The 26,647-nt window shown below is 39.6% G+C and overlaps 1 protein-coding gene across 1 annotated transcript in view; it reads right to left on the reverse strand.

Moving 5' to 3' along the window:
* Nucleotides 1-26,647, reverse strand: part of LOC128666270 (uncharacterized) — a 112,530-nt gene that overhangs the window by 28,526 nt on the left and 57,357 nt on the right. Inside the window, exons 5-7 of the mRNA XM_053720748.1 lie at nt 26,538-26,642; nt 9,957-10,049; nt 9,815-9,868 (exon numbers count right to left, since the gene is read on the reverse strand). Of these exons, the coding sequence (XP_053576723.1) occupies nt 9,815-9,868; nt 9,957-10,049; nt 26,538-26,642 (252 nt within the window). The remainder of the gene's footprint in view (nt 1-9,814; nt 9,869-9,956; nt 10,050-26,537; nt 26,643-26,647) is intronic.

A 26,647-nucleotide genomic window follows, 5' to 3' on the forward strand; every position in this document is an offset into this window, starting at 1 on the left:
CTGTTTGTAAATAATTTCAGTGAGAAACCTAAAATTGAGAAAAATTTAACTTTTTTTTTAATTTGATCTCATTTGGCGGTGAAATGGTGGCATAAAATATACCAAAATTGGCCTAGATCAATACTTGGGGTTGTCTACTACACTACACTAAAGCTAAAACTATCCCAAAAAGCTCCCTACATGCTCCCTAATTAACCCCTTCACTGCTGGGCATAATACACGTGTGGTGCGCAGTGGCATTTAGCGGCCTTCTAATTACCAAAAAGCAACGCCAAAGTCATATATGTCTGCTATTTCTGAACAAAGGGGGTCCCAGATAAGAATTTACAACAATTTATGCCATAATTGCACAAGCTGTTTGTAAATAATTTAAGTTAGAAACCAAAAGTTTGTGAAAAAATTTGTGAAAAGTGAACGATTTTTTGTATTTGATTGCATTGGGCGGTGAAATGGTGGCATGAAATATACCAAAATGGGCCTAGATCAATACTTTGGGTTGTCTACTAAAAAAAAATATATACATGTCAATGGATATTCAGAGATTCCTGAAAGATATCAGTGTTCTAATGTAACTAGCGCTAATTTTGAAAAGAAATGGTTTGGAAATAGCAAAGTGCTACTTGTATTTATGGCCCTATAGTTTACAAAAAAAGCAAAGAACATGTAAACATTGGGTATTTCTAAATTCAGGACAAAATTTAGAAACTATTTAGCATGGGTGTTTTTTTGTGGTTGTAGATGTGTAACAGATTTTGGAGGTCAAAGTTAGAAAAAGTGTGTTTTTTTCCATTTTTTCCTCATATTTTATAATTTTTTTTATAGTAAATTATAAAATATGATGAAAATAATGGTATCTTTAGAAAGTCCATTTAATGGCGAGAAAAACGGTATATAATATGTGTGGGTACAGTAAATGAGTAAGAGGAAAATTACAGCTAAACACAAACACCTCAAAAATGTAAAAATAGCCTTGGTCCCAAACGGACAGAAAATGGAAAAGTGCTGTGGTCATTAAGGGGTTAAAGGGACATGAAACCCCAAAATTTTCTTTCACGATTCAGATAGAGCACGCAGTTTAAACAAATTTACAATCCACGTCTATTATCTAATTTACTTTGTTCTTTTGGTATACTTTGTTGAAAAGAATACATAGGTACGCTCAATAGCTGGGAGCTATCTGCAAATAAATGGCTGCACATATATGTCTCTTGTCATTGGTTTACATATGTGTTCAGCTAGCTCCCAGTAGTTCACTGCTGCTTCTTTACTAAAGAATGCCAACAGAATAAAGAGAAATTAATAATACAAGTATACTGGAAAGTTGTTTAAAATTGTGTGCTCTATCTGAATCATGAAAGAAAAATTGTGGGTTTCTTGTCCCTTTAATCATGTTCAGGATTTAGTAAATAGTGCACACGAAATGCCTGAATCTTGCAGACGGTTTGCCTTAATTATGAGCACAATTTCCTCTAAAATCAAGAAGAACAGTGTGGGACACTTACGTATATCATTTTTTATGTCATGATATTAACAGTTCTCATACTTAGTTATGAGGTTTAATTAATCTAGACAATATATTCATATATACAAGGAATCTATGGCAGTTTTGTACACAACATAATAATTATTTCACATTTTCTTGGAATACTCTCAGACATATCAAAAGGCTCTAGACTGTATTAAGATTTTTTTGGAATTTGATGTTCCCATTTTGTTGTTGACATATAGGGGCCGATTTATCAAGGGCCGAATGGCCCCTGATGCCTCTGTTTCTGCGCAAGCCTTCAGGCTCGCCAGAAACAGCAGTTAAGAAGCAGCGGTCTTAAGACCGCTGCTCAGTAACTGTTACACTTCCTCTGAAGCTGCAGAGATCAATCTGCCCGATTGCATACGATCAGGTTGATTGACAACCCCCGCTAGCGGCCGAACTGTGCAATGCTAAATGCTGACAGCTACAGCGTATCATGTCCACCAGACATTGATAATTCGGCTCCATAGTGTAAAACATTTATATAGACAGGAGCATATCATTTCATTTATTAAGCCCTTCACTACCAGGACTTTTAGAGAAAAACTTGCCCAAAATACCGGAGAATTTTTAGCATTTTTGCTATCACTCTATTTATTTACCTATCAAAACTATATATTTTAAGTAGACAGCCCAAGGTATTGATCTAGGTCCATTTTGGTACATTTCATGCCACCATTTCACCCACCAAATGCGATCAAATTAAAAAAATCGTAAATTTTTTCACAAACTTTGGGTTTTTCACTGAAATTATTTACATACTGCTTGTGAAATCATGGCACAAATTATTGTAAAAGATTCTCTGGGAACCCCTTTGTTCAGAAATAGCAGACATATATGGCTTTGGCATTGCTTTTTGGTAATTAGAAGGCTGCTAATTGCAGCTGCACACCACACGTCTATTATTCCCGGCAGTGAAGGGGTTAATTATGTAGCTTGTAAGGTTAATTTTAGCTATAGTGTAGAGATTACCCTCCCATCTGACACTTCCCACCCCCTAATCCCAACCTGATCCTTACCAAACAGCTATTTTCCCTCCCTCACCCCCCACAGGTCACCCCCATCTTAGGTACTGGCAGACAGCCTGCCAATGTGAAAATTGAAGGCTTTTTTTATTTAAAAATATATATTTTTTATTTCTTTATATTTTCTGCTGTGTAGGATCGCCCCTTAACCTTCAACCTCCCTGATCCCTTCCAAACAGCTCTCTAACCCTCCCCCCTCTAACCAGTGCCGCCATCTTACCTCTGTCTGCCAGTACCTATAAAATGTGTTTTATATATATTATTTCCCCCCCCCCCCCACAGTTTCTGTAGTGTAGTGGTCCCCCCTCCCACGATCATTAGTTAAGGCCCCCCACACCCCCAGTCCACCTTTTTTCTGCAGAGTAGCGCCCCTTTCCTCCCTGTCCCTTTTGTTTTCATTTTCTGTAGCGTAGGGCCCTCCCACTCCCTCCCTCCTCCACTGCTGGGCATCCACCTGCCTCACGGATTTCCTCCAACACCTCCCGCCGGCACCACTAATTGTGCTCCTGCTCCGGTTCCATAAGCGGGCAGATGCCTGGAGCTCAGGAATTCCAACTCTCGGCTGTAACTTAATAGCGGAGACTGCTAGAGCTTCCTGAAACTCAGATGTATATATACAGCATGTGGTACAATAGCCAAAGTACTGCACAATATATATATATGTCTTTTCTCTTGTAAAGGTGTATCCAGTCCACGGGTTCATCCATTACTTGTGGGATATTCTCCTTCCCAACAGGAAGCTGCAAGAGGACACCCACAGCAGAGCTGTCTATATAGCTCCTCCCGTAACTGCCACCCCCAATCATTCTCTTGCAGCTCTCGACAAAAAAGGAAGTATCAAGAGAGATGTGGTGACTTAGTGTAGTTTTTACCTTCAATCAAAAGTTTGTTATTTTTAAACGGTACCGGCGTTGTACTGTTTTTACTCTCAGGCAGAAATTGGAAGAAGACTTCTGCCTGGAGGTTTGATGATCTTAGCAGTTTGTAACTAAGGTCCATTGCTGTTCTCACACATAACTGAAGAGTATGGAAAGAAAACTTCAGTTGGGGGGACGGTCTGCAGATTGCCTGCTTTAAGGTATGTTCAGTATATTTTTTTCTAGAGCGATGATAAGGTCTAGAAAATGCTGACAGTGCCTGGTATATTTAAGGTAAGCCTGATACAGAGATTTAACAACAACTGGGACCATGCTTGCAAAAAGGGATAATATTCATGTTAAAACCTATATTACTTAGTGTAAAAACGTTTGCATGATTTATAAATAAAAACGTTTTTTCTCTGAGGGTGATAAATCTTTATTTGGGGCCTAATTTCCACATGGCTTGTTAGATTACTCATAGGAGTACTTTTTTAAGGCCCTCTGACTTTGAGTGCATGGTGGGAGGGGCCTATTTTCGTTTTCAGTCTGAGACATCCAGCTTCCCTGAAGGAGTCCTCTGGCTTATAGGACCTCTATAGATGGTTTTGTTCCTGCAAAAATAGTTTTTAAGGGCAGGTAGGAGCCACAGCAGGGCTGTGGCTGTGTGTTTGACTGTTTGTTAACAGATTTTAAGTTTTTCTAATTCGTTTTTGGGCCTGAGGGGTTAATCATCCATTTGCAAGTGGGTGCAATGCTGCTTTAGTCCCTTATACACACAGTAAAAATTTTGTAGAGTTTACTACTTTTTTTCACTGTTTTGCAGTTTATGTGGTAGTTTTTTTCTCTTAAAGGCACAGTACCGTTTTTTATTATTGCCTTTTTCACATTTATTAAAGTGTTTTCCAAGCTTGCTGGTCTAATTACTAGTCTGTTAAACATGTTAAACATGTCTGACATAGAGGAAACTCCTTGTTCATTATGTTTAGAAGCCATTGTGGAACCCCCTCTTACAAATGTGTACCAAATGCACTGACCTTTCTATAAGTTATAAAGACCATATTATGGCTTTTAAAGATTTATCACCTGAGGTTTCTGAGACTGACAAAAGGGACTCCCGCTCAAGGGACGCCAAGTACATCTAGCGCGTCCAATGCATTTACTTTACAAGACATGGCAGCAGTTATGAATCATACCCTCACTGAGGTATTGTCTAAACTGCCAGGGTTACAAGGAAAGAGAGACAGCTCTGGGGCTAGAACAAGTACAGAGCTCTCTGACGCTTTACTAGCTATGTCTGATATACCCTCACAATGTGCAGAAGTTGAAGCAGGAGAGCTTCTATCTGTGGGTGACTTCTCTGATTCAGGGAAGCTGTTACTTCAGTCTGGCTCTGAAAGGACAGCATTTAAATTTAAGCTTGAACACCTCCGCGAGTTGCTCAGGGAGGTTTTAGCGACTCTGGATGACTGTGACACCATTGTAGTCCTAGAGAAATTGTGTAAAATGGACAAATACTTTGCAGTGCCTGTTTACACTGATGTTTTTCCAATCCCTAAGAAGTTTTCAGAAATTATTACTAAGGAATGGGATAGACCAGGTGTGCCGTTCTCTCCCCCTCCTGATTGTAAGAAAATGTTTCCTATAGATGCCGCTACACGGGACTTGTGGCAGACGGTCCCTAAGGTGGAGGGAGCAGTCTCTACCCTAGCTAAGCGTACAACTATTCCTGTCGAGGACAGTGATGCTTTCCTAGATCCTATGAATAAGAAATTAGAGGGTTTCCTTAAGAAAATCTTTATACAACAAGGTTTTATTCTCCAGCCTCTTGCATGCATTGCCCCAGTCACTGCTGCAGCGGCTTTCTGGTTCGAGTCTCTGGAGGAGGCTTTACAGGTAGAGACCCCGTTGGATGATATCCTTGACAGGCTTAAAGCTCTTAAGTTAGCTAATTCATTTATTTCTGACGTCGTTTTTCATTTAACCAAGCTAACGGCTAAAAATTCAGGTTTTGCCATTCATGCACGTAGGGCGCTATGGCTTAAATCCTGGTCAGCTGATGTCACTTCAAAGTCTAAACTTCTCAATATCCCCTTCAAAGGGCAGACCCTATTTGGGCCTGGACTGAAGGAGATCATTTCTGATATTACTGGAGGAAAAGGCCATGCCCTTCCCCAGGATAGGTCCAACAAGTTAAGGACCAAACAGACTAATTTTCGTTCCTTTCGAAACTTCAAGAGTGGCGCAGCTTCATCTTCCTCTTCTACAAAACAAGAGGGAAATTTTGCCCAGTCCAAGCTAGTCTGGAGACCTAACCAGGCTTGGAAAAAGGGGAAACAGGCCAAAAAGCCTGCTGCTGCCTCAGGAGTAGCCCCCGATCCGGGACTGGATCTAGTGGGGGGCAGACTTTCTCTCTTCACCCAGGCTTGGGCAAGAGACGTCCAGGATCCCTGGGCTCTGGAGATTGTTTCCCAGGGATATCTTTTGGATTTCAAAGCTTCATCTCCAAAGGGGAGATTTCATCTCTCACAATTATCTGCAAACCAGATAAAGAGAGAGGCATTCTTACATTGCGTTCAAGACCTACTAGTTATGGGAGTAATCCACCCAGTTCCAAAAGGAGGAACAGAGGCAGGGCTTCTATTCAAATCTGTTTATAGTTCCCAAGAAAGAGGGAACTTTCAGACCTATCTTGGATCTCAAGATCCTAAACACATTTCTCAGGGTCCCATCCTTCAAGATGGAGACTATTCGAACCATCCTACCTATGATCCAGGAGGGTCAATATATGACTACCGTGGATTTAAAGGATGCTTATCTACATATTCCGATACACAGGGATCATCATCAGTTTCTCAGGTTCGCCTTCCTAGACAGGCATTACCAGTTTGTGGCTCTTCCCTTTGGGTTAGCCACGGCACCAAGAATCTTTATGAAGGTTCTAGGGTCCCTTCTGGCGGTTCTAAGACCGCGGGATATAGCAGTAGCCCCTTACCTAGACGACATCCTGATACAGGCGTCAACTTTTCAAATCGCCAGGTCCCATACGGACATTGTTCTGGCACTCACAGGTAGAAGGTGAACGAAGGAAAGAGTTCTCTCTCACCTCTCACAAGAGTTTCCTTCCTAGGAACTCTGATAGATTCAGTAGAAATGAAGATTTATCTGACAGAGGTCAGGTTGTCAAAACTTCTAACTTCCTGCCGTGCTCTTTATTCCCTTTCTCGTTTGTCAGTGGCTCAGTGTATGGAGGTAATCGGATTAATGGTAGCAGCAATGGACATAGTTCCGTTTGCCCGCCTACATCTCAGACCACTGCAACTTTGCATGCTCAATCAGTGGAATGGGGATTACACAGATTTGTCCCCTCTACTAAATCTGGATCAAGAGACCAGGGATTCTCTTCTCTGGTGGCTATCTCGGGTCCATCTGTCCAAGGGAATAAATTTTCACAGGCCAGAATGGACTATAGTAATGACAGATGCCAGCCTTCTGGGCTGGGGTGCAGTCTGGAACTCCCTGAAGGCTCAGGGTTCGTTGACACAGGAGGAGGCCCTCCTTCTGATAAACATTCATGAACTAAGAGCGATATTCAATGCTCTTCAGGCTTGGCCTCAGCTAGCTGCGGTCAGGTTCATCAGATTTCAGTCGGACAACATCACGACTGTAGCCTATATCAACCATCAGGGGGGAACAAGGAGCCCCCTGGCAATGTTGGAGGTTTCAAAGATAATTCTATGGGCAGAGGTTCACTCTTGCCATCTCTCAGCTATCCATATCCCAGGAGTAGAGAACTGGGAGGCGGATTTTCTAAGTTGGCAGACTTTTCATCCGGGGGAGTGGGAGCTCCATCCGGAGGTATTTGCCCAGTTGATCCAACTTTGGGGCAAACCAGAACTGGATCTCATGGCGTCTCGTCAGAATGCCAAGCTTCCTTGTTACGGGTCCAGGTCCAGGGTTCCCAAGGCAGCTCTGATAGATGCTCTAGCAGTGCCCTGGTCCTTCAGCCTGGCTTATGTGTTTCCACCGTTTCCTCTGCTCCCTCGTCTGATTGCCAAGATCAAGTAGGAGAGAGCTTCGGTGATCTTGATAGCCCCTGCGTGGCCACGCAGGACTTGGTATGCAGATCTGGTGGACATGTCATCCTTTCCACCATGGACTCTGCCGCTAAGGCAGGACCTTCTACTTCAAGGTCCCTTCAAACATCCAAATCTAATTTCTCTACATCTGACTGCTTGGAGATTGAATGCTTGATTCTATCAAAGCGTGGTTTTTCCAAATCGGTCATTGATACCTTAATTCAGGCTCGAAAGCCTGTCACCAGGAAAATCTATCATAAGATATGGTGTAAATATCTTCATTGGTGTGAATCCAAGGGTTACTCATGGTGTAAGGTCAGGATTCCTAGGATATTATCTTTTCTCCAAGAAGGATTGGAGAAGGGTTTGTCAGCTAGTTCCTTAAAGGGACAGATTTCTGCTCTGACTATTCTTTTGCACAAACATCTGGCTGAGGTTCCAGACGTTCAGGCGTTTTGTCAGGCTTTAGTTAGAATCAAGCCTGTGTTTAAACCTGTTGCTCCGCCATGGAGTTTAAATTTAGTTCTTAAAGTTCTTCAAGGGGTTCCATTTGAACCTTTGCATTCCATAGATATTAAGCTTTTATCTTGGAAAGTTCTGTTTTTAGTAGCTATCTCCTCGGCTCGAAGAGTTTCGGAGTTATCTGCTTTACAATAAGAATATCAATCAGGAGATTGTTGTTCCTTCACTATGTCCTAATCCTTCTTCAAAGAAGGAACGTCTATTACACAATCTTGATGTGGTTCGTGCTTTAAAGTTTTATTTACAAGCTACGAAGGATTTTCGTCAAACATCTGCTTTGTTTGTTGTCTACTCTGGACAGAGGAGAGGCCAAAAGGCTTCGGCAACTTCTCTTTCTTTTTGGCTAAGAAGTATAATACGCTTAGCTTATAAACTGCTTGCCAGCAGCATCCTGAAAGAATTACAGCTCATTCTACTAGAGCAGTAGCTTCCACATGGGCTTTTAAACATGAGGCCTCTGTTGAACAGATTTGTAAGGCGGCGACTTGGTCTTCGCTTCATACCTTTTCTAAATTCTATAAATTTTATACTTTTGCTTCTTCGGAGGCTATTTTTGGGAGAAAGGTCTTACAGGCAGTGGTGCCTTCCGTTTAAGTTCCTGCCTTGTCCCTCCCTTCATCCGTGTCCTAAAGCTTTGGTATTGGTATCCCACAAGTAATGAATGAACCCGTGGACTGGATACACCTTTACAAGAGAAAACAAAATTTATGCTTACCTGAAAAATTTATTTCTCTTGTGGTGTATCCAGTCCACGGCCCGCCCTGTCATTTTAAGGCAGGTGGTTTTTTTTATTTTTAAACTACAGTCACCACTGCACCCTATAGTTTCTCCTTTTTTTCTTGCTTGTCTTCGGTCGAATGACTGGGGGTGGCAGTTAGGGGAGGAGCTATATAGACAGCTCTGCTGTGGGTGTCCTCTTGCAGCTTCCTGTTGGGAAGGAGAATATCCCACAAGTAATGGATGAACCCGTGGACTGGATACACCACAAGAGAAATAAATTTATCAGGTAAGCATAATGTTTTTTTCAGTGAAGGGGTTAATTTATTTAGGGATAGATTATGAGTAGGGCGGTAATTACCGCTCCCACTCGCATGCTTACTCCACTCGACTTCTGCTCTTTGTGCACGTTAGGTAGCGTGCGTATTACAAGTTGAAAGCAGGGGCGGATTATGGCCTAGGCCAACAAGGCCCGTGCCTAGAGCGGCAGATTTTAGGGGGTCGGCACTCTTTCACCCTCTTTCACTCCTCAAGCCCCCAAGACTATTTTAAAAAGGATATTACACTGACTGAGGCGATTGTCACCGTTTTGTATTATTGCACCTTTCTTTAAAATCGCACTTTGTTGGAACAGTGTATGGAGTTTTGAGCACCCGTACGGCTGCACCGTACTAGCACACAGCGCTTACGTAAACCACATGTATTCCTGTTAGGACCATAGGAGGAGAATCAGCTGACATGCTGTTTTTCAGCATCCACATCTGATGTTATCTGATGCAGACACATAAAGCAGAGAGGTACGCAGACAACACAGAGCTAAGTTACAGACCAGTGCAAGTGGGATTGATGCGGACAACAGCTAAAAGTGACATAGGGCAGCACAAAATCTAAATACGCCACTGGTTGAAAGTAAATATTTTTTTGCTAACGCACAAAAACGTTGCGTGCAAAGCAAATAATCTGCTATGAAGTACAATGCCTGTGATTCTGATGCTAAACACTGATAAGGGGGTGGATCAGACTACTGTTTTATGGCACTTTAACGATAACTGCAGCAAAGACAAAGGTAAAGTTAATATTTCACACCTATAATTTGGGATTCCTTCTTCTTTTCCTTTACAACTTCATCTTTTGAATCTGCTGTTATAAGACAAATTGAACAAAATTAAAAATAATATATATAATAACATTACTAAATTATGACTTTATATGTAAAACATTAAGGTACCGGTTTCTTCTTGTGATGTTTCCTCAATTTCATCTATCTGACGTGAAAGACGTGGCTTTACAGTTGCTACAGCTGCAGATGGTTTGACAGCACCTAATAAATAACTGGGTTTTAATAAATCGTTTTTTTCAGGAATAACTTGGTGAAACACGTTTTGTCTCATTTCCGTTTTTAACTCCTGGAAGTAGACTCTAGATGGCGCCCTACATCCAAAAATCATCAGACTATCTTATTTAAAAAAAGAAAAAACGTTTCCAGCTCATGAGATTTATTTCTTTCTTTCATGTAATTAGCAAGAGTCCATGAGCTAGTGACGTATGGGATATACATTCCTACCAGGAGGGGCAAAGTTTCCCAAACCTCAAAATGCCTACAAATACACCCCTCACCACACCCACAAATCAGTTTTACAAACTTTGCCTCCTATGGAGGTGGTGAAGTAAGTTTGTGCTAGATTCTACGTTGATATGCGCTCCGCAGCAGGTTGGAGCCCGGTTTTCCTCTCAGCGTGCAGTGAATGTCAGAGGGATGTGGAGAGAGTATTGCCTATTTGAATTCAATAATCTCCTTCTACGGGGTCTATTTCATAGGTTCTCTGTTATCGGTCGTAGAGATTCATCTCTTACCTCCCTTTTCAGATTGACGATATACTCTTATATATACCATTACCTCTACTGATTCTCGTTTCAGTACTGGTTTGGCTTTCTACTACATGTAGATGAGTGTCCTGGGGTAAGTAAGTCTTATTTTCTGTGACACTCTAAGCTATGGTTGGGCACTTTTATATAAAGTTCTAAATATATGTGTTCAAACATTTATTTGCCTTGATTCAGGATGTTCAACGTTCCTTATTTCAGACAGTCAGTTTCATATTTGGGATAATGCATATGAATAAATCAATTTTTTTCTTACCTTAAAATTTGACTTTTTCCCTGTGGGCTGTTAGGCTCGCGGGGGCTGAAAATGCTTCATTTTATTGCGTCATTCTTGGTGCGGACTTTTTTGGCGCAAAAATTTTTTCTTTGTTTCCGGCGTCATACGTGTCACCGGAAGTTGCGTAATTTTTGACGTTTTTTTGCGCCAAAAGTGTCGGCGTTCCGGATGTGGCGTCATTTTTGGCGCCAAAAGCATTTAGGCGCTAAATAATGTGGGCGTCTTTTTTGGCGCTAAAAAATATGGGCGTCACTATTGTCTCCACATTATTTAAGTCTCATTGTTTATTGCTTCTGGTGGCTAGAAGCTTGTTCACTGGCATTTTTTCCCATTCCTGAAACTGTCATTTAAGGAATTTGATCAATTTTGCTTTATATGTTGTTTTTTCTATTACATATTGCAAGATGTCCCAGATTGACCCTGAGTCAGAAGATACTTCTGGAAAATCGCTGCCTAGTGCTGGGTCTACCAAAGTTAAGTGTATTTGCTGTAAACTTGTGGTATCTGTTCCTCCAGCTGTTGTTTGTAATGAATGTCATGACAAACTTGTTAATGCAGATAATATTTCCTTTAGTAATGTTACATTACCTGTTGTTGTTCCTTCAACATCTAATACTCAGAGTGTTCCTGTTAACATAAGAGATTTTGTTTCTAAATCCATTAAGAAGGCTATGTCTGTTATTCCTCCTTCTAGTAAACGTAAAAGGTCTTTTAAAACTTCTCATATTTCAGATGAATTTTTAAATGAACATCATCGTTCTGATTCTGATAATGATTCCTCTGGTTCAGAGGATTCTGTTTCAGAGGTTGATGCTGATAAATCTTCATATTTATTCAAAATGGAATTTATTCGTTCTTTACTTAAAGAAGTCTTAATTGCATTAGAAATAGAGGATTCTGGTCCTCTTGATACTAAATCTAAACGTTTAAATAAGGTTTTTAAATCTCCTGTAGTTATTCCAAAAGTTTTTCCTGTCCCTGATGCTATTTCTGAAGTAATCTCCAGGGAATGGAATAATTTGGGTAACTCTTTTACTCCTTCTAAACGTTTTAAGCAATTATATCCTGTGCCATCTGACAGATTAGAGTTTTGGGACAAAATCCCTAAGGTTGATGGGGCTATCTCTACTCTTGCTAAACGTACTACTATTCCTACGGCAGATAGTACTTCCTTTAAGGATCCTTTAGATAGGAAAATTGAATACTTTCTAAGAAAAGCTTACTTATGTTCAGGTAATCTTCTTAGACCTGCTATATCTTTAGCGGATGTTGCTGCAGCTTCAACTTTTTGGTTAGAAGCTTTAGCGCAACAAGTAACAGATCATAATTCTCATAGCATTGTTAATCTTCTTCAACATGCTAATAACTTTATTTGTGATGTCATCTTTGATATCATTAGGGTTGATGTCAGGTATATGTATCTAGCCATTTTAGCTAGAAGAGCTTTATGGCTTAAAACTTGGAATGTGGATATGTCTTCTAAGTCAACTTTGCTTTCCCTTTCTTTCCAGGGTAATAAATTATTTGGTTCACAGTTGGATTCTATTATCTCAACTGTTACTGGAGGGAAAGGAACTTTTTTACCACAGGATAAAAAATCTAAAGGTAAATTTAGGTCTTATAATCGTTTTTGTTCCTTTCGTCACAATAAGGAACAAAAGCCTGATCCTTCACCCACAGGAGTGGTATCAGTTTGGAAACCATCTCCAGTCTGGAATAAATCCAAGCCTTTTAGAAAACCAAAGCCAGCTCCAAAGTCCACATGAAGGTGCGGCCCTCATTCCAGCCCAGCTGGTAGGGGGCAGATTACGATTTTTCAAAAAAATTTGGATCAATTCAATTCACAATCTTTGGATTCAGAACATTGTTTCAGAAGGGTACAGAATTGGCTTCAAGATAAGGCCTCCTGCAAAAAGATTTTTTCTTTCCCGTGTCCCAGTAAATCCAGCGAAGGCTCAAGCATTTCTGAAATGTGTTTCAGATCTAGAGTTTGCTGGAGTAATTATGCCAGTTCCAGTTCTGGAACAGGGACTGGGGTTTTATTCAAATCTCTTCATTGTACCAAAGAAGGAGAATTCCTTCAGACCAGTTCTGGATTTAAAAATATTGATTCGTTATGTAAGGATACCAACATTCAAAATGGTAACTATAAGGACTATCCTGCCTTTTGTTCAGCAAGGGCATTATATGTCCACAATAGATTTACAGGATGCATATCTGCATATTCCGATTCATCCAGATCACTTTCAGTTTCTGAGATTCTCTTTCCTAGACAAGCATTACCAGTTTGTGGCTCTGCCGTTTGGCCTAGCAACAGCTCCAAGGATTTTTACAAAGGTTCTCGGTGCCCCACTATCTGTAATCAGAGAACAGGGTATTGTGGTATTTCCTTATTTGGACGATATCTTGGTACTTGCTCAGTCTTCACATTTAGCAGAATCTCATATGAATCGACTTGTATTGTTTCTTCGAGATCATGGTTGGAGGATAAATTTACCGAAAAGTTCATTGATTCCTCAGACAAGGGTAACCTTTTTAGATTTCCAGATAGATTCAGTGTCCATGAATCTGTCTCTGACAGACAAGAGACGTCTAAAATTGATTTCAGCTTGTCGAAACCTTCAGTCTCAATTATTCCCTTCGGTAGCCTTATGCATGGAAATTCTAGGTCTTATGACTGCTGCATCGGACGCGATCCCCTTTGCTCGTTTTCACATGCGACCTCTTCAGCTCTGTATGCTGAACCAGTGGTGCAGGGATTACACAAAGATATCTCAAATGATATCTTTAAAACCGATTGTACGACACTCTCTGACGTGGTGGACAGATCACCATCGTTTAGTTCAGGGGGCTTCTTTTGTTCTTCCGACCTGGACTGTAATTTCAACAGATGCAAGTCTGACAGGTTGGGGAGTTGTTTGGGGTTCTCTGACAGCACAAGGGGTTTGGGAATCTCAGGAGGTGAGATTACCAATCAATATTTTGGAACTCCGTGCAATTTTCAGAGCTCTTCAGTCATGGCCTCTTCTAAAGACAGAATCATTCATTTGTTTTCAGACAGACAATGTCACAACTGTGGCATATATCAATCATCAAGGAGGGACTCACAGTCCTCTGGCTATGAAAGAAGTATCTCGAATACTGGTATGGGCGGAATCCAGCTCCTGTCTAATTTCTGCGGTTCATATCCCAGGTATAGACAATTGAGAAGCGGATTATCTCAGTCGCCAAACGTTACATCCGGGCGAATGGTCTCTTCACCCAGAGGTATTTCTTCAGATTGTTCAAATGTGGGGACTTCCAGAAATAGATCTGATGGCTTCTCATCTAAACAAGAAACTTCCCAGGTATCTGTCCAGATCCAGGGATCCTCAGGCGGAAGCAGTGGATGCATTGTCACTTCCTTGGAAGTATCATCCTGCCTATATCTTTCTGCCTCTAGTTGTTCTTCCAAGAGTAATCTCCAAGATTCTGAAGGAATGCTCATTTGTTCTGCTGGTGGCTCCAGCATGGCCTCACAGGTTTTGGTATGCGGATCTTGTCCAGATGGCCTCTTGCCAACCGTGGACTCTTCCATTAAGACCAGACCTTTTGTCACAAGGTCCTTTTTTTCCATCAGGATCTCAAATCCTTAAATTTGAAGGTATGGAGATTGAACGCTTGATTCTTAGTCAAAGAGGTTTCTCTGACTCTGTGATTAATACTATGTTACAGGCTCGTAAATCTGTATCTAGGATATAAGGATTAAACAAATTTGTGGAACACAACTGCAGTGTTTGAAGCCAAATTTAGTGTTTGTAACACAAGACTGTCTAAACTCTTTATTGAAGGAAAGAGTTCTTAAAGTCTTGTGGTGTTGCTCAGGAAATAATTCATACAGGTATAGTAACGGTGTTATATTGATTATATGAAATAACTGATAAATACCATAAAGAGATATAATCAGAAAATAGCTTAGTCCATTACCACAAGCAAAAGTGAGTAATATTGTTGCGAATGCACAAACAGCAGATGTATCAAAAGTAGTTGTAACACAGTTGGCAGCGTGGTTAATATATGCTTGTATTAGTTAAAGTCAAGTGAGTTGTTAAATGACAGAACCGCTATTATGTAGTAATTTCCTTTAACTGAAGGCTGAACACAAAGTAGGAGAAACAGTCAATAGTGGTTCAAAAATACGGTAAGAAAGATTTACTACCTTCTCTTCCTTTGAGGCTGTAGAAATGCTGCGGAGTTGCAGAGAAATCAGTGCGGTTACACGCTGACTACAAACGCCGGAGCTGTTTGGGCTGTGACGTCAGTTTAGCGTGGAGGCGGTTGCAGCGATATTAGCCTGTGTGAATCTGCTGCTGGAAATTTATGACTGCAGGTGAATGAGAGAAACGGTTTGTTGGTAATATCTGAATTTTACAAATATCGTTCCTAGTAGATGAACACCTTAAGTTGAAAGTCCTTTTAGGCAGTGAGAGAGGTAGTTGTTTTTAATAACAAAGAATCCTCAATGGCAAATTTCAGCTTATAGAGACAATTCGTTTGTAGAAACTACAATACTAAGCACTGAGTGCAAGGTGAGCACCTGATTTAAAGGGAAGACAGCGAATCAATTGGTAGTGGGTGTGACAGGGAAAAAGAAGGGGAGTGTAGGAACAGAACCTTACAGAACCCCCTCGTCAAGGAAGCTGTTCCACAGCGAAAGGTCGAGGTCGGTCAGGATGGCGACGATGGAACAACGACAGAAGTCGTGGAGAATTAATATTAGAAAGAGGTTCCCAAGAATCTTCCTCTGCAGAATAATCTTTCCATCTCACCAAGTACTGAAGTACACCTTTTGAAATTCTAGAGTCCAATATGGTTTCAACCTCATATTCTTTACCATCTGAAGCTATATTTGAAGGAGGTAGAAGGACTTGGTCATTCCTAGTGCGGACGTAAGGTTTCAACAAGGAAACGTGAAATGTGGGATGTATCCTTAGAGAGCTGGGAAGCTCTAGTCTGACAGCATTGGCATTAATGACTTTCTGTATAGGAAAAGGTCCAATAAAGAGACTGGCCATTTTCTTAGAAGGGATTTTTAATTTCAAATTCTTTGTAGAAAGCCAAACCAAATCTCCAATTTTGTAGTCAGGAGCTTTACGTCTTCTGAGGTCATAAAAGTGTTTTTGAGACTTTTGAGCTTCAAGGATGTTTTCATGAATGATTTTAAAGTTCTCCTGTAATGAATTGTGCAAATCATCAAGTAAGGGAGAATCTGATGAAGTAGAAGGTAAGAAAGAAAATTTTGGATGATATGCATAGTTAGCAAAGAAGGGGGTCATCTTGATAGAAGAGTTGATTGAGTTATTGTAAGCAAATTCTGCCATTGAGAGGTAATTAATCCAATCAGCCTGATGATAAGAACAGTAACACCGAAGATAATGTTCGAGCCATTGGTTCAACCTCTCAGATTGCCCATTAGTCTGGGGATGGTAGGCTGTGGTAAAACGATGTTCCATCTTAGTGATCTCACATAATTTAAGCCAGAATTTGGAGGTGAATTGTGTCCCTCGGTCAGTTGTTAATATAGAGGGAATGCCATGTAACTTTACAATATGATCAATGAACAAAAAAGCAGTCTCTGAAGAAGTAGGAAGCTTATGAAACGGTATGAAATGAGCCATCTTTGTGAATAAATCAATGACAACAAGTATAGTGGTTTGTTTTTTTGATGGTGGTAATTCAACAATGAAATCCATTGAGATATGATGCCATGGTTTGTTGGAAACTGGTAGAGGCATAAGTAATCCAAAAGGAGGTCTCCGCTCAGGTTTAGAAGTGACACAATCCCTGCAAGTGGTAATATATTCAGCTATAGATGATTTCATTTGAGGCCACCAATAAGTACGACTAACCAGATCAAGAGTCCTTAACAGCCCAGGATGACCAGCCAAAGGGGTATCATGGCAGCTCTGTATAATCTGTGTTCTTAAACCATCAGGTACATACAATTTCTCACCTTGGAAATACAGGCCATGAATCTTGAGAAGATTTGGTTCAGGAGGTATAGGTTTGTTTTTACAGAAGTTTTTTAATTCAGATAATATAGTAGAAGAGAAACCAATAAAACATTGGGGAGAAACAATATCTTTCCTGATGGGAGACTCAGTTGGACGAATAGGAAGACGTGATAGGGCGTCTGCTTTAGCATTTTTATTTGCTGGTCTGTAAATAATGGTGAAGTTAAAACGATCAAAATATAAACTCCAGTGAACCTGTCTAGCAGAAAGGGTTTTGTTGGATTGTAAATATTGTAGATTCTTATGATCTGTGTAGATAACAATTGGTAAGACCGTGCCCTCTAGAAGGTGTCTCCAATGTTCAAGAGATCGTCGGATTGCCAGTAATTCCTTATCTCCTATGGCGTAATTACGTTCGGCAGGTGACATAAGTTTGGAGAAGTAAGAAATAGGATGAAGTGGTTCGGATAAAGATTTTTGTTGTGAAAGTACAGCTCCGATTGCATAATCCGAGGAGTCTACTTCTAGGGTATACTGATAAGAAGGATTAGGAAATTGGAGGATAGGTGTAGAAGTGAACCTAGACTTTAAGTGTTGGAATGCATGTTTAGCATCAGAACCCCATAAGAAAGAACTGGAAGAACCGGTTAATATTGTAAGAGGCTTTACTATTTTAGAAAAACCCTTAATAAATTTCCTGTAGTAATTTGCGAAACCAAGGAAACGTTGTAGTTCTTTTCTGGACTTAGGTTCAGGCCAATTCAAAACAGTGTCAACTTTCTGCTTTTGCATTTGGATTCCAGATGGTGAAATATCATAACCCAAGAATGAAACTTCTGTTGTGTGGAATTTACATTTTTCCAATTTAGCGTAAAGTTTATGTGCTCTTAAACGGGCAAGCACCTGTCGGACGTGTTTGACATGTTCATCCATAGTTCTTGAGTAAATGAGGATATCATCCAAATAAATAACTAGACATACGTCAAGGAGATCACGAAACACATCATTTATAAAATGTTTGAAGGTGGCAGGGGCATTGCAAAGGCCAAAAGGCATTACAAGATATTCAAATAAGCCGTACCTGGTCCTAAACGCTGTCAACCATTCGTGACCCTCCTTTATTCGGATGAGATTATACGCCCCTCTTAAGTCAAGCTTAGTGAATATAGTAGCATCAGATAGCCTCTCAATCATTTCGGGAATCAAAGGCAGGGGGTATCTGTTTTTGATAGTGCACTTATTCAGTTCACGATAGTCAATAATTGGCCTCAGACTAGCATCTTTGTTACGCACAAAGAAGAAACCAGCTCCAGCTGGAGAAGTGGAGGGCCTAATAAAGCCTTTTTTCAAGTTCTCTTCAAGATACAATTTGAGATGTTCAAGTTCAGGATTGCTTAATGGGTAAAGATGACCAAAGGGTATCCTAGCTCCAGGTTGAAGATCGATAGGGCAATCATAAACCCTGTGTGGTGGTAAATTCTCTGCTTCGGTCTTACTGAAGACATCTTGAAACTCTAAATACTGAGGAGGTAAACTGTCTGAGTGAATAGTTGAATTTATCAATAAAGGACAAGGAAAACAGGTATTTCTGCAATAATCTGAAGAAAACTTTATTTGAAAAGGAGACCAAATAATATCAGGGTTATGAAGTTGTAACCACTTCAAACCCAAAACCAAAAGGAAATGGGGCGAGGGAAGAACGTCAAATGATAACATTTCAGTATGTCCAGAAATAACAGTAATAATAGGGATGGTCTCATGTGTAATTGGACCTGAAAACATAAGTGACCCATCTATGACTCTAATAGGTATAGGAGTCTTTTTCTTGATGAGTGGTATATTCTTCATAGAGCAGAAATCTTGGTCAATATAATTCCCAGAAGCCCCCGAATCGATAATAGCATCATCCATCTTCAGATGACTTTGTTGTAGCTGTAAGGAAACAGACAAAGTACAATAAGTGGATTGCGATGGAGAATGAAGAGATGTAAATAAGTTGTTGGACTTACTTTTCTTATTTTTTAATAGTATTGAACAGTCCTGGACAGTATGGGAGGAACTAGCGCAATACATGCACAAGTTTTTAACACGTCTACGTTGTTTTTCTTCAAAAGACAAAGGACCTCTAAAAAACCCAATTTCCATAGGTTCTGCTTGAGATTTAGATGTTGAAGAAGAGGTGGTTGTAGCGACATGAAAAGAGGTTTTAGGTTTCAAATCAGTGGAATATTTTTCAGCTTTTCTTTCGCGTAAGCGGCGATCAATTTGAATAGCCATCTTCATGAAAGTATCAAGGGTCTGAGGTAACTCAATTCGGGCAAATTCATCTTTTAATGTTTCTGATAATCCTAAACGGAATTGGTTTCGGAGTGCAACAGGGGTCCAATGAGCGTCTGTGGAGTACTGTTTGAAGTCAGTGATATACTCCTCCACAGGTCTCTTCCCTTGCTTAAGATTCCTTAAACTCATCTCAGCAGTAAGCTGTATATCTGTATCTAGATACATTTCATCCATTGAAGTGAAGAAATCGTCAAGAGAGGCTAAAATTGGGTCCTGGGTTTCAATGAATTTATCAGCCCAGTTTCTTGGATCACCTCTGAGAAAAGAAATGGTTGTCAAAACTTTAACTCTGTCAGTGGGGTATGTTCTAGGTCTCATAGAAAAAAGAAGTTGACAAGCATTTTTAAATTGCCTATAGGCTTTTCTATTCCCAGAGAAAAGGTCAGGAAGTGAAACTTGAGGTTCAATAGAGTTGTCAAGCTGATTCCCCTTTAAAGCAATAGAGTCTTTTATAACATTCCTTAGAGCAGTATTTTCAACCTGTAATTCATGTAGGCCTTGTGAGAGCTGATCAACCTTTTGGGTAAGATTATATACAATCTGGCGTAAATCTGCTGGTTCCATAGTTTTCTCTGGCTTAGTATTATATAAGGATTAAACAAATTTGTGGAACACAACTGCAGTGTTTGAAGCCAAATTTAGTGTTTGTAACACAAGACTGTCTAAACTCTTTATTGAAGGAAAGAGTTCTTAAAGTCTTGTGGTGTTGCTCAGGAAATAATTCATACAGGTATAGTAACGGTGTTATATTGATTATATGAAATAACTGATAAATACCATAAAGAGATATAATCAGAAAATAGCTTAGTCCATTACCACAAGCAAAAGTGAGTAATATTGTTGCGAATGCACAAACAGCAGATGTATCAAAAGTAGTTGTAACACAGTTGGCAGCGTGGTTAATATATGCTTGTATTAGTTAAAGTCAAGTGAGTTGTTAAATGACAGAACCGCTATTATGTAGTAATTTCCTTTAACTGAAGGCTGAACACAAAGTAGGAGAAACAGTCAATAGTGGTTCAAAAATACGGTAAGAAAGATTTACTACCTTCTCTTCCTTTGAGGCTGTAGAAATGCTGCGGAGTTGCAGAGAAATCAGTGCGGTTACACGCTGACTACAAACGCCGGAGCTGTTTGGGCTGTGACGTCAGTTTAGCGTGGAGGCGGTTGCAGCGATATTAGCCTGTGTGAATCTGCTGCTGGAAATTTATGACTGCAGGTGAATGAGAGAAACGGTTTGTTGGTAATATCTGAATTTTACAAATATCGTTCCTAGTAGATGAACACCTTAAGTTGAAAGTCCTTTTAGGCAGTGAGAGAGGTAGTTGTTTTTAATAACAAAGAATCCTCAATGGCAAATTTCAGCTTATAGAGACAATTCGTTTGTAATCCAGTCTGGTAGTAGAAACTACAATACTAAGCACTGAGTGCAAGGTGAGCACCTGATTTAAAGGGAAGACAGCGAATCAATTGGTAGTGGGTGTGACAGGGAAAAAGAAGGGGAGTGTAGGAACAGAACCTTACATAGGAAGATATATTATCGAGTTTGGAAGACTTACATTTCTTGGTGTCTTTCTCATCATTTTTCCTGGCATTCTTTTAGAATTCCGAGAATTTTACAGTTTCTTCAGAATGGTTTGGATAAAGGTTTGTCTGCAAGTTCCTTGAAAGGACAAATCTCTGCTCTTTCTGTTCTTTTTCACAGAAAGATTGCTAATCTTCCTGATATTCATTGTTTTGTACAAGCTTTGGTTCATATAAAACCTGTTATTAAATCAATTTCTCCTCCTTGTAGTTTGAATTTGGTTCTGGGGGCTCTTCAAGCTCCTCCGTTTGAACCTATGCATTCACTGGACATTAAATTACTTTCTTGGAAAGTTTTGTTTCTTTTGGCCATCTCTTCTGCTAGAAGAGTTTCTGAATTATCTGCTCTTTCTTGTGAGTCTACTTTTCTGATTTTTCATCAGGATAAGGCGGTGTTGCGAACTTCTTTTAAATTTTTACCTAAGGTTGTGAATTCTAACAACATTAGTAGAGAAATTGTGGTTCCTTCATTGTGTCCTAATCCTAAGAATTCTAAGGAGAAATCATTGCATTCTTTGGATGTAGTTAGAGCTTTGAAATATTATGTTGAAGCTACTAAGAATTTCCGAAAGACTTCTAGTCTATTTGTTATCTTTTCCGGTTCTAGGAAAGGTCAGAAGGCCTCTGCCATTTCTTTGGCATCTTGGTTGAAATCTTTAATTCATCATGCTTATGTCGAGTCGGGTAAAACTCCGCCTCAAAGGATTACAGCTCATTCTACTAGGTCAGTTTCTACTTCCTGGGCGTTTAGGAATGAAGCTTCGGTTGATCAGATTTGCAAAGCAGCAACTTGGTCTTCTTTGCATACTTTTACTAAATTCTACCATTTTGATGTGTTTTCTTCTTCTGAAGCAGTTTTTGGTAGAAAAGTACTTCAGGCAGCTGTTTCAGTTTGATTCTTCTGCTTATAATTTCAGTTTTTTTCATTATAAGATTTAAACTTTATTTTGGGTGTGGATTATTTTCAGCGGAATTGGCTGTCTTTATTTTATCCCTCCCTCTCTAGTGACTCTTGCGTGGAAGATCCACATCTTGGGTAGTCATTATCCCATACGTCACTAGCTCATGGACTCTTGCTAATTACATGAAAGAAAACATAATTTATGTAAGAACTTACCTGATAAATTCATTTCTTTCATATTAGCAAGAGTCCATGAGACCCACCCTTTTTGTGGTGGTTATGATTTTTTTGTATAAAGCACAATTATTCCAATTCCTTATTTTTTATGCTTTCGCACTTTTTTCTTATCACCCCACTTCTTGGCTATGCGTTAAACTGATTTGTGGGTGTGGTGAGGGGTGTATTTATAGGCATTTTGAGGTTTGGGAAACTTTGCCCCTCCTGGTAGGAATGTATATCCCATACATCACTAGCTCATGGACTCTTGCTAATATGAAAGAAATGAATTTATCAGGTAAGTTCTTACATAAATTATGTTTTTATGGTACATTTGATTGAGAAATAATGTTTTTAACACACTCTTTTAGAAGTTTAATGTTAATACAACAGATATGCTGTATTTGCATTAGTGACAGAACATGCAATTAATAAAAACGTGAACATGATTGACTAAATTGTGGCCATAATTAAAGGGACACTGAACCCAATTTTTTTCTTTCGTGATTCAGATAGAGCATGCAATTTTAAGCAACTTTCTTATTTACTTCTTTTATCAATGTTTCTTCTTTCTTTTGCTAACTTTATATGAAAAATAATGCATCTAAGCTTTTTTCTTGGTTCAGAACTCTGGACAGCAGTTTTTGATTGGTGGATGAATTTATCCACCAATCGGCAAGGACAACCTAGGTTGTTCACCAAAAATGGGCCGGCATCTAAACTTACATTCTTGCATTTCAAATAAAGATACCAAGAGAATAAAGAACATTTGATAATAGGAGTAAATTAGAAAGTTGCTTAAAATTGTATGCTCTATCTGAATCACGAAAGAAAAAAAATTGGGTTCAGTGTCCCTTTAAGTTATTTAAAGGGACATGAAACCCAAAAATGTTCTTTCAAGATTCAGATAGAGCATACAATTTTAAACAAGTCTACAATTCACTTCTATTATCTAATTTGCTTTGTTCTTTTGGTATCCTTTGTTTAAAAGAATACATAGGTACGCTCAATAGCTGAGAGCTAGCTGCTGATAAATGGCTGCACATATATGTCTCTTGTCATTGGTTTACATATGTGTTCAGCTAGCTCCCAGTAGTGCACTGCTGCTGCTTCTTCAATAAAGGATGCCAATAGAATTAAGCAAAATTAATAATACAAGTATACTGGAAAGTTGTTTAAAATTGTGTGCTCTATCTGACCCATGAAAGAAAAATTGTGGGTTTCATGTCCCTTTAATCAAGCTCAGGATTTAGTAAATAGTGCACAAGAAATGTCTGAATCTTGCAGACGGTTTGCTAAATTATGAGCACAATTTCCTCTAAAATCAAGTAGAATAGTGTGGGACACTTACGTATATCATTTTTTATGTGATGATATTAACAGTTCTCATACTTAGTGATGAGGTTTAATTAATTAATATAGACAATATATTCATATATACAGGGAATCTATGGCCGTTTTGTACTGCACATGCACAAGATAATAGAATTATTTCAAATTTTCTTGGAATACTCTCCGACATATCAAAAGGCTTTTTATTTCACTGTATCAACAGATTTTGGTTGTTAAATTTGATGTTCCCATTTTTTTGTTGACATATAGGGGCAGAATGGGGCCGTATACCCCTGTTTCTGCACGAGCCTGCAGGCTCATTGGAAACAGGAGTTAAGAAGCAGTGGTTAAGTCTTAAGACTGCTGCTCCTTAACTCGTATGCCATCTCTAAGGCGGTGTACAGCAATCCGCCCGATCGAATACGATTGGGTTGATTAACACCCCCTGCTAGCGGCCGATCTGCGAATCTGCAGGGGGCGGCACTGCAGAAGCAGTTTAGTAGGACTGCTTGTGCAATGATTAATGTTGACAGAGTATGCTGTCTGCATTTATCAATGTCTGGCGGACATGATCCGCTACAGCGGATCATGTCCGCCAGACATTTGATAAATCGACCCCATAGTGTAAAACTCATGGCCATGGGAGTCCACAGAAATTTTTCCAGGGGGGGCAATAAAATGAAATGTCCCCAGACTATAAATTAAAAATCGGATGTTGAAAATTATACCAAAATGCTACTAGTTCCAGGAAAAAGCTTACTAGCTCTTCACTACCGGGACTTTCAGAGAAAAACTTGCCTAAATGCGAACAAATAAAACAAAAATGTTAATTGTTTTCACAAACTTTATGGTTTCTCATTGAAATTCTTTACATACTGCTTGTGCAATCATGGTACAAAATATTGTAAAAGCTTCTCTGGGATCCTCTTTGCCATTGCTTTTTGGTAATTAGAAGGACGCTAATTGCAGCTGCGCACCACGGTTTTATTTGTCCAGGCGGTGAATGGGTTAATTATGTAGCTTGTAAGGTTAATTTTAGCTTTAGTGTAGAGATTACCCTACTACCTGACACTTTTCACCCCCTGATCCCTCCCTGATCCCTCCCAACCAGCTCTCTACCCTCCCTCACTCCCCTCTCTCACACTCTGCTAATGTTAAAATTGAAGGCTTTTTTTTTTTTAAATTAAATATATATATTTTTTATTTCTTTATATTTTCTGCTGTGTAGGATCCCCCTTTACCCTTCAACCTCCCTGATCCCTCCCAAACAGCTCTCTAACCCTCCCCCCTCTAACTACTGCCGCCACCTTAGGTACTGTCAGCTGTTTACTACAACTACAAATTCCAGAATGCTATGTAACTTCCAGAATACTGTGCTTCATACTGGGGGATTAAAATTAATTTTAAAAAAATGAGGGGGGAAAGAAGGTGTGTCAGGAGCAGATAAACACGATCAGAAAGACGGAAATCAACCCTAAAATTACTGTTTTAGGTGCTTTTAAATACTGTGCCTTACAGGTGAAACTTGAAAAATTAGAATATCCTGCAAAAGTTAATTTATTTCACTAATGCAACTTAAAAGGTAAAACTAATATATGAGATAGACTCATTACATGCAAAGCAAGATAGTTCAAGCCGTGATTTGTCATAATTGTGATGATTATGGCTTACAGCTCATGAAAACCCCAAATCCACAATCTCAGAAAATTAGAATATTAGATGCAATCAATAAAACAAGGATTGTACATAGAACAATATCGGATCTCTGAAAAGTATAAGCATGCATAATGTATGTACTCAGTACTTGATTTGGGCCCCCTTTGCAGCAATTTCTGCCTCAATGCGGCGTGGCATGGAAGCTATCAGCCGGTGGCACTGCTGATGTGTTATGGAAGACCAGGATGCTTCAATAGCTGCCTTCAGCTCTTCTGCATTGTTCGGTCTTATGTCTCTCATCGTTCTCTTGGCAATGCCCCATAGATTCTCTATGGGGTTCAGGTCAGGCGAGTTTGCTGGCAAATCAAGCACAGTAATCCCACGGTCATTGAATCAGGTTTTGGTGCTTTTGGCAGTGTGGGCAGGTGCCACGTCCTGCTGGAAAATGAAGTCAGCATCCCCATAGAGCTTGTCTGCGGAAGGAAGCATAAAGTGCTCTAAAATCTCCTGGTAGACGGCTGCGTTGGCCCTGGACTTAATGAAGCACAGTGGACCAACACCAGCAGATGACATGGCTCCCCAAATCAACACAGACTGTGGAAACTTCAGACTGGACTTCAAGCATCTTGCAGTGTGTGCCTCTCTATTCTTCCTCCATACTCTGGGTCCTTGGTTTCCAAATGAGATGCAAAATATGCTCTCATCAGAAAAGAGGACTTTGGACCACTGAGCAACAGACCAGGTCTGTTTTTCTTTAACTCAGGTAAGACGCTTCTGTTTGTTGTTCAGGAGTGGCTTGACAAGAGGAATATGACATTTGAAGCTCATGTCCAGGATCCGTCTGTGTGTGGTGGCTTTTGTGAAAGTCCCCAACACTTTTGAATGGCCTTTTCCTGACAATCCTCTCCTGGCTGTGTTCATCCCTGCTGCTTGTGCACCTTTTTCTTCCACACTTTTCCCTTCCACATAACTTTCTATTAATGTGCTTTGACACAGCACTTTGGGAAATCCAACTTCTTTTGCAATTACCTTTTGAGGCTTACCCTCCTTATGGAGGGTGTCAATGATGGTTTTCTGCACAACTGTCAGGTCAGCAGTCTTTCCCATGATTGTGATTCCTACTGAACCAGACTGAGAGACAATTTAAAGGCTCAGGAACCCTTTTCAGGTGTTATGGCTTAATTGGCTGATTAGAGTGGAACACTTTGAGCCTAGAATATTGCACCTTTTCACAATATTCTAATTTTCTGAGATTGTGGATTTGGGGTTTTCATGAGCTGTAAGCCATAATCATCACAATTATGATAAATCACGTCTTGAACTATCTTGCTTTGCATGTAATGAGTCTATCTCATATATTAGTTTCACCTTTTAAGTTGCGTTAGTGAAATAAATTAACTTTTGCACGACATTCTAATTTTTCGAGTTTCACCTGTATATGCCAATTTTTGCAGTTTGGTACTTAATTGCTGATTAATATTATGCACATATAAGCAAACATTATTTTAATTTCCCTTTGATTTTATCATTTACTTTACTTAATATATCTTAAATTTCAACCATTATTATGTGTTAAGTATATTATCATATTCATGCAACATATTTTATAAAATCTCATGCACATACCTGACTTGTCTGAAAACCTGAAAGTCTGTGAGATTTCTTTCATATTTTTTCTCAATTTAGAAATAGTTCTCTCTTCCAAATTAGATATAAGTTCAAACTTTCTATCTGCA

The sequence above is a fragment of the Bombina bombina genome, chromosome 7, assembly GCF_027579735.1.
Source record: "Bombina bombina isolate aBomBom1 chromosome 7, aBomBom1.pri, whole genome shotgun sequence".
NCBI lineage: Eukaryota > Metazoa > Chordata > Amphibia > Anura > Bombinatoridae > Bombina > Bombina bombina.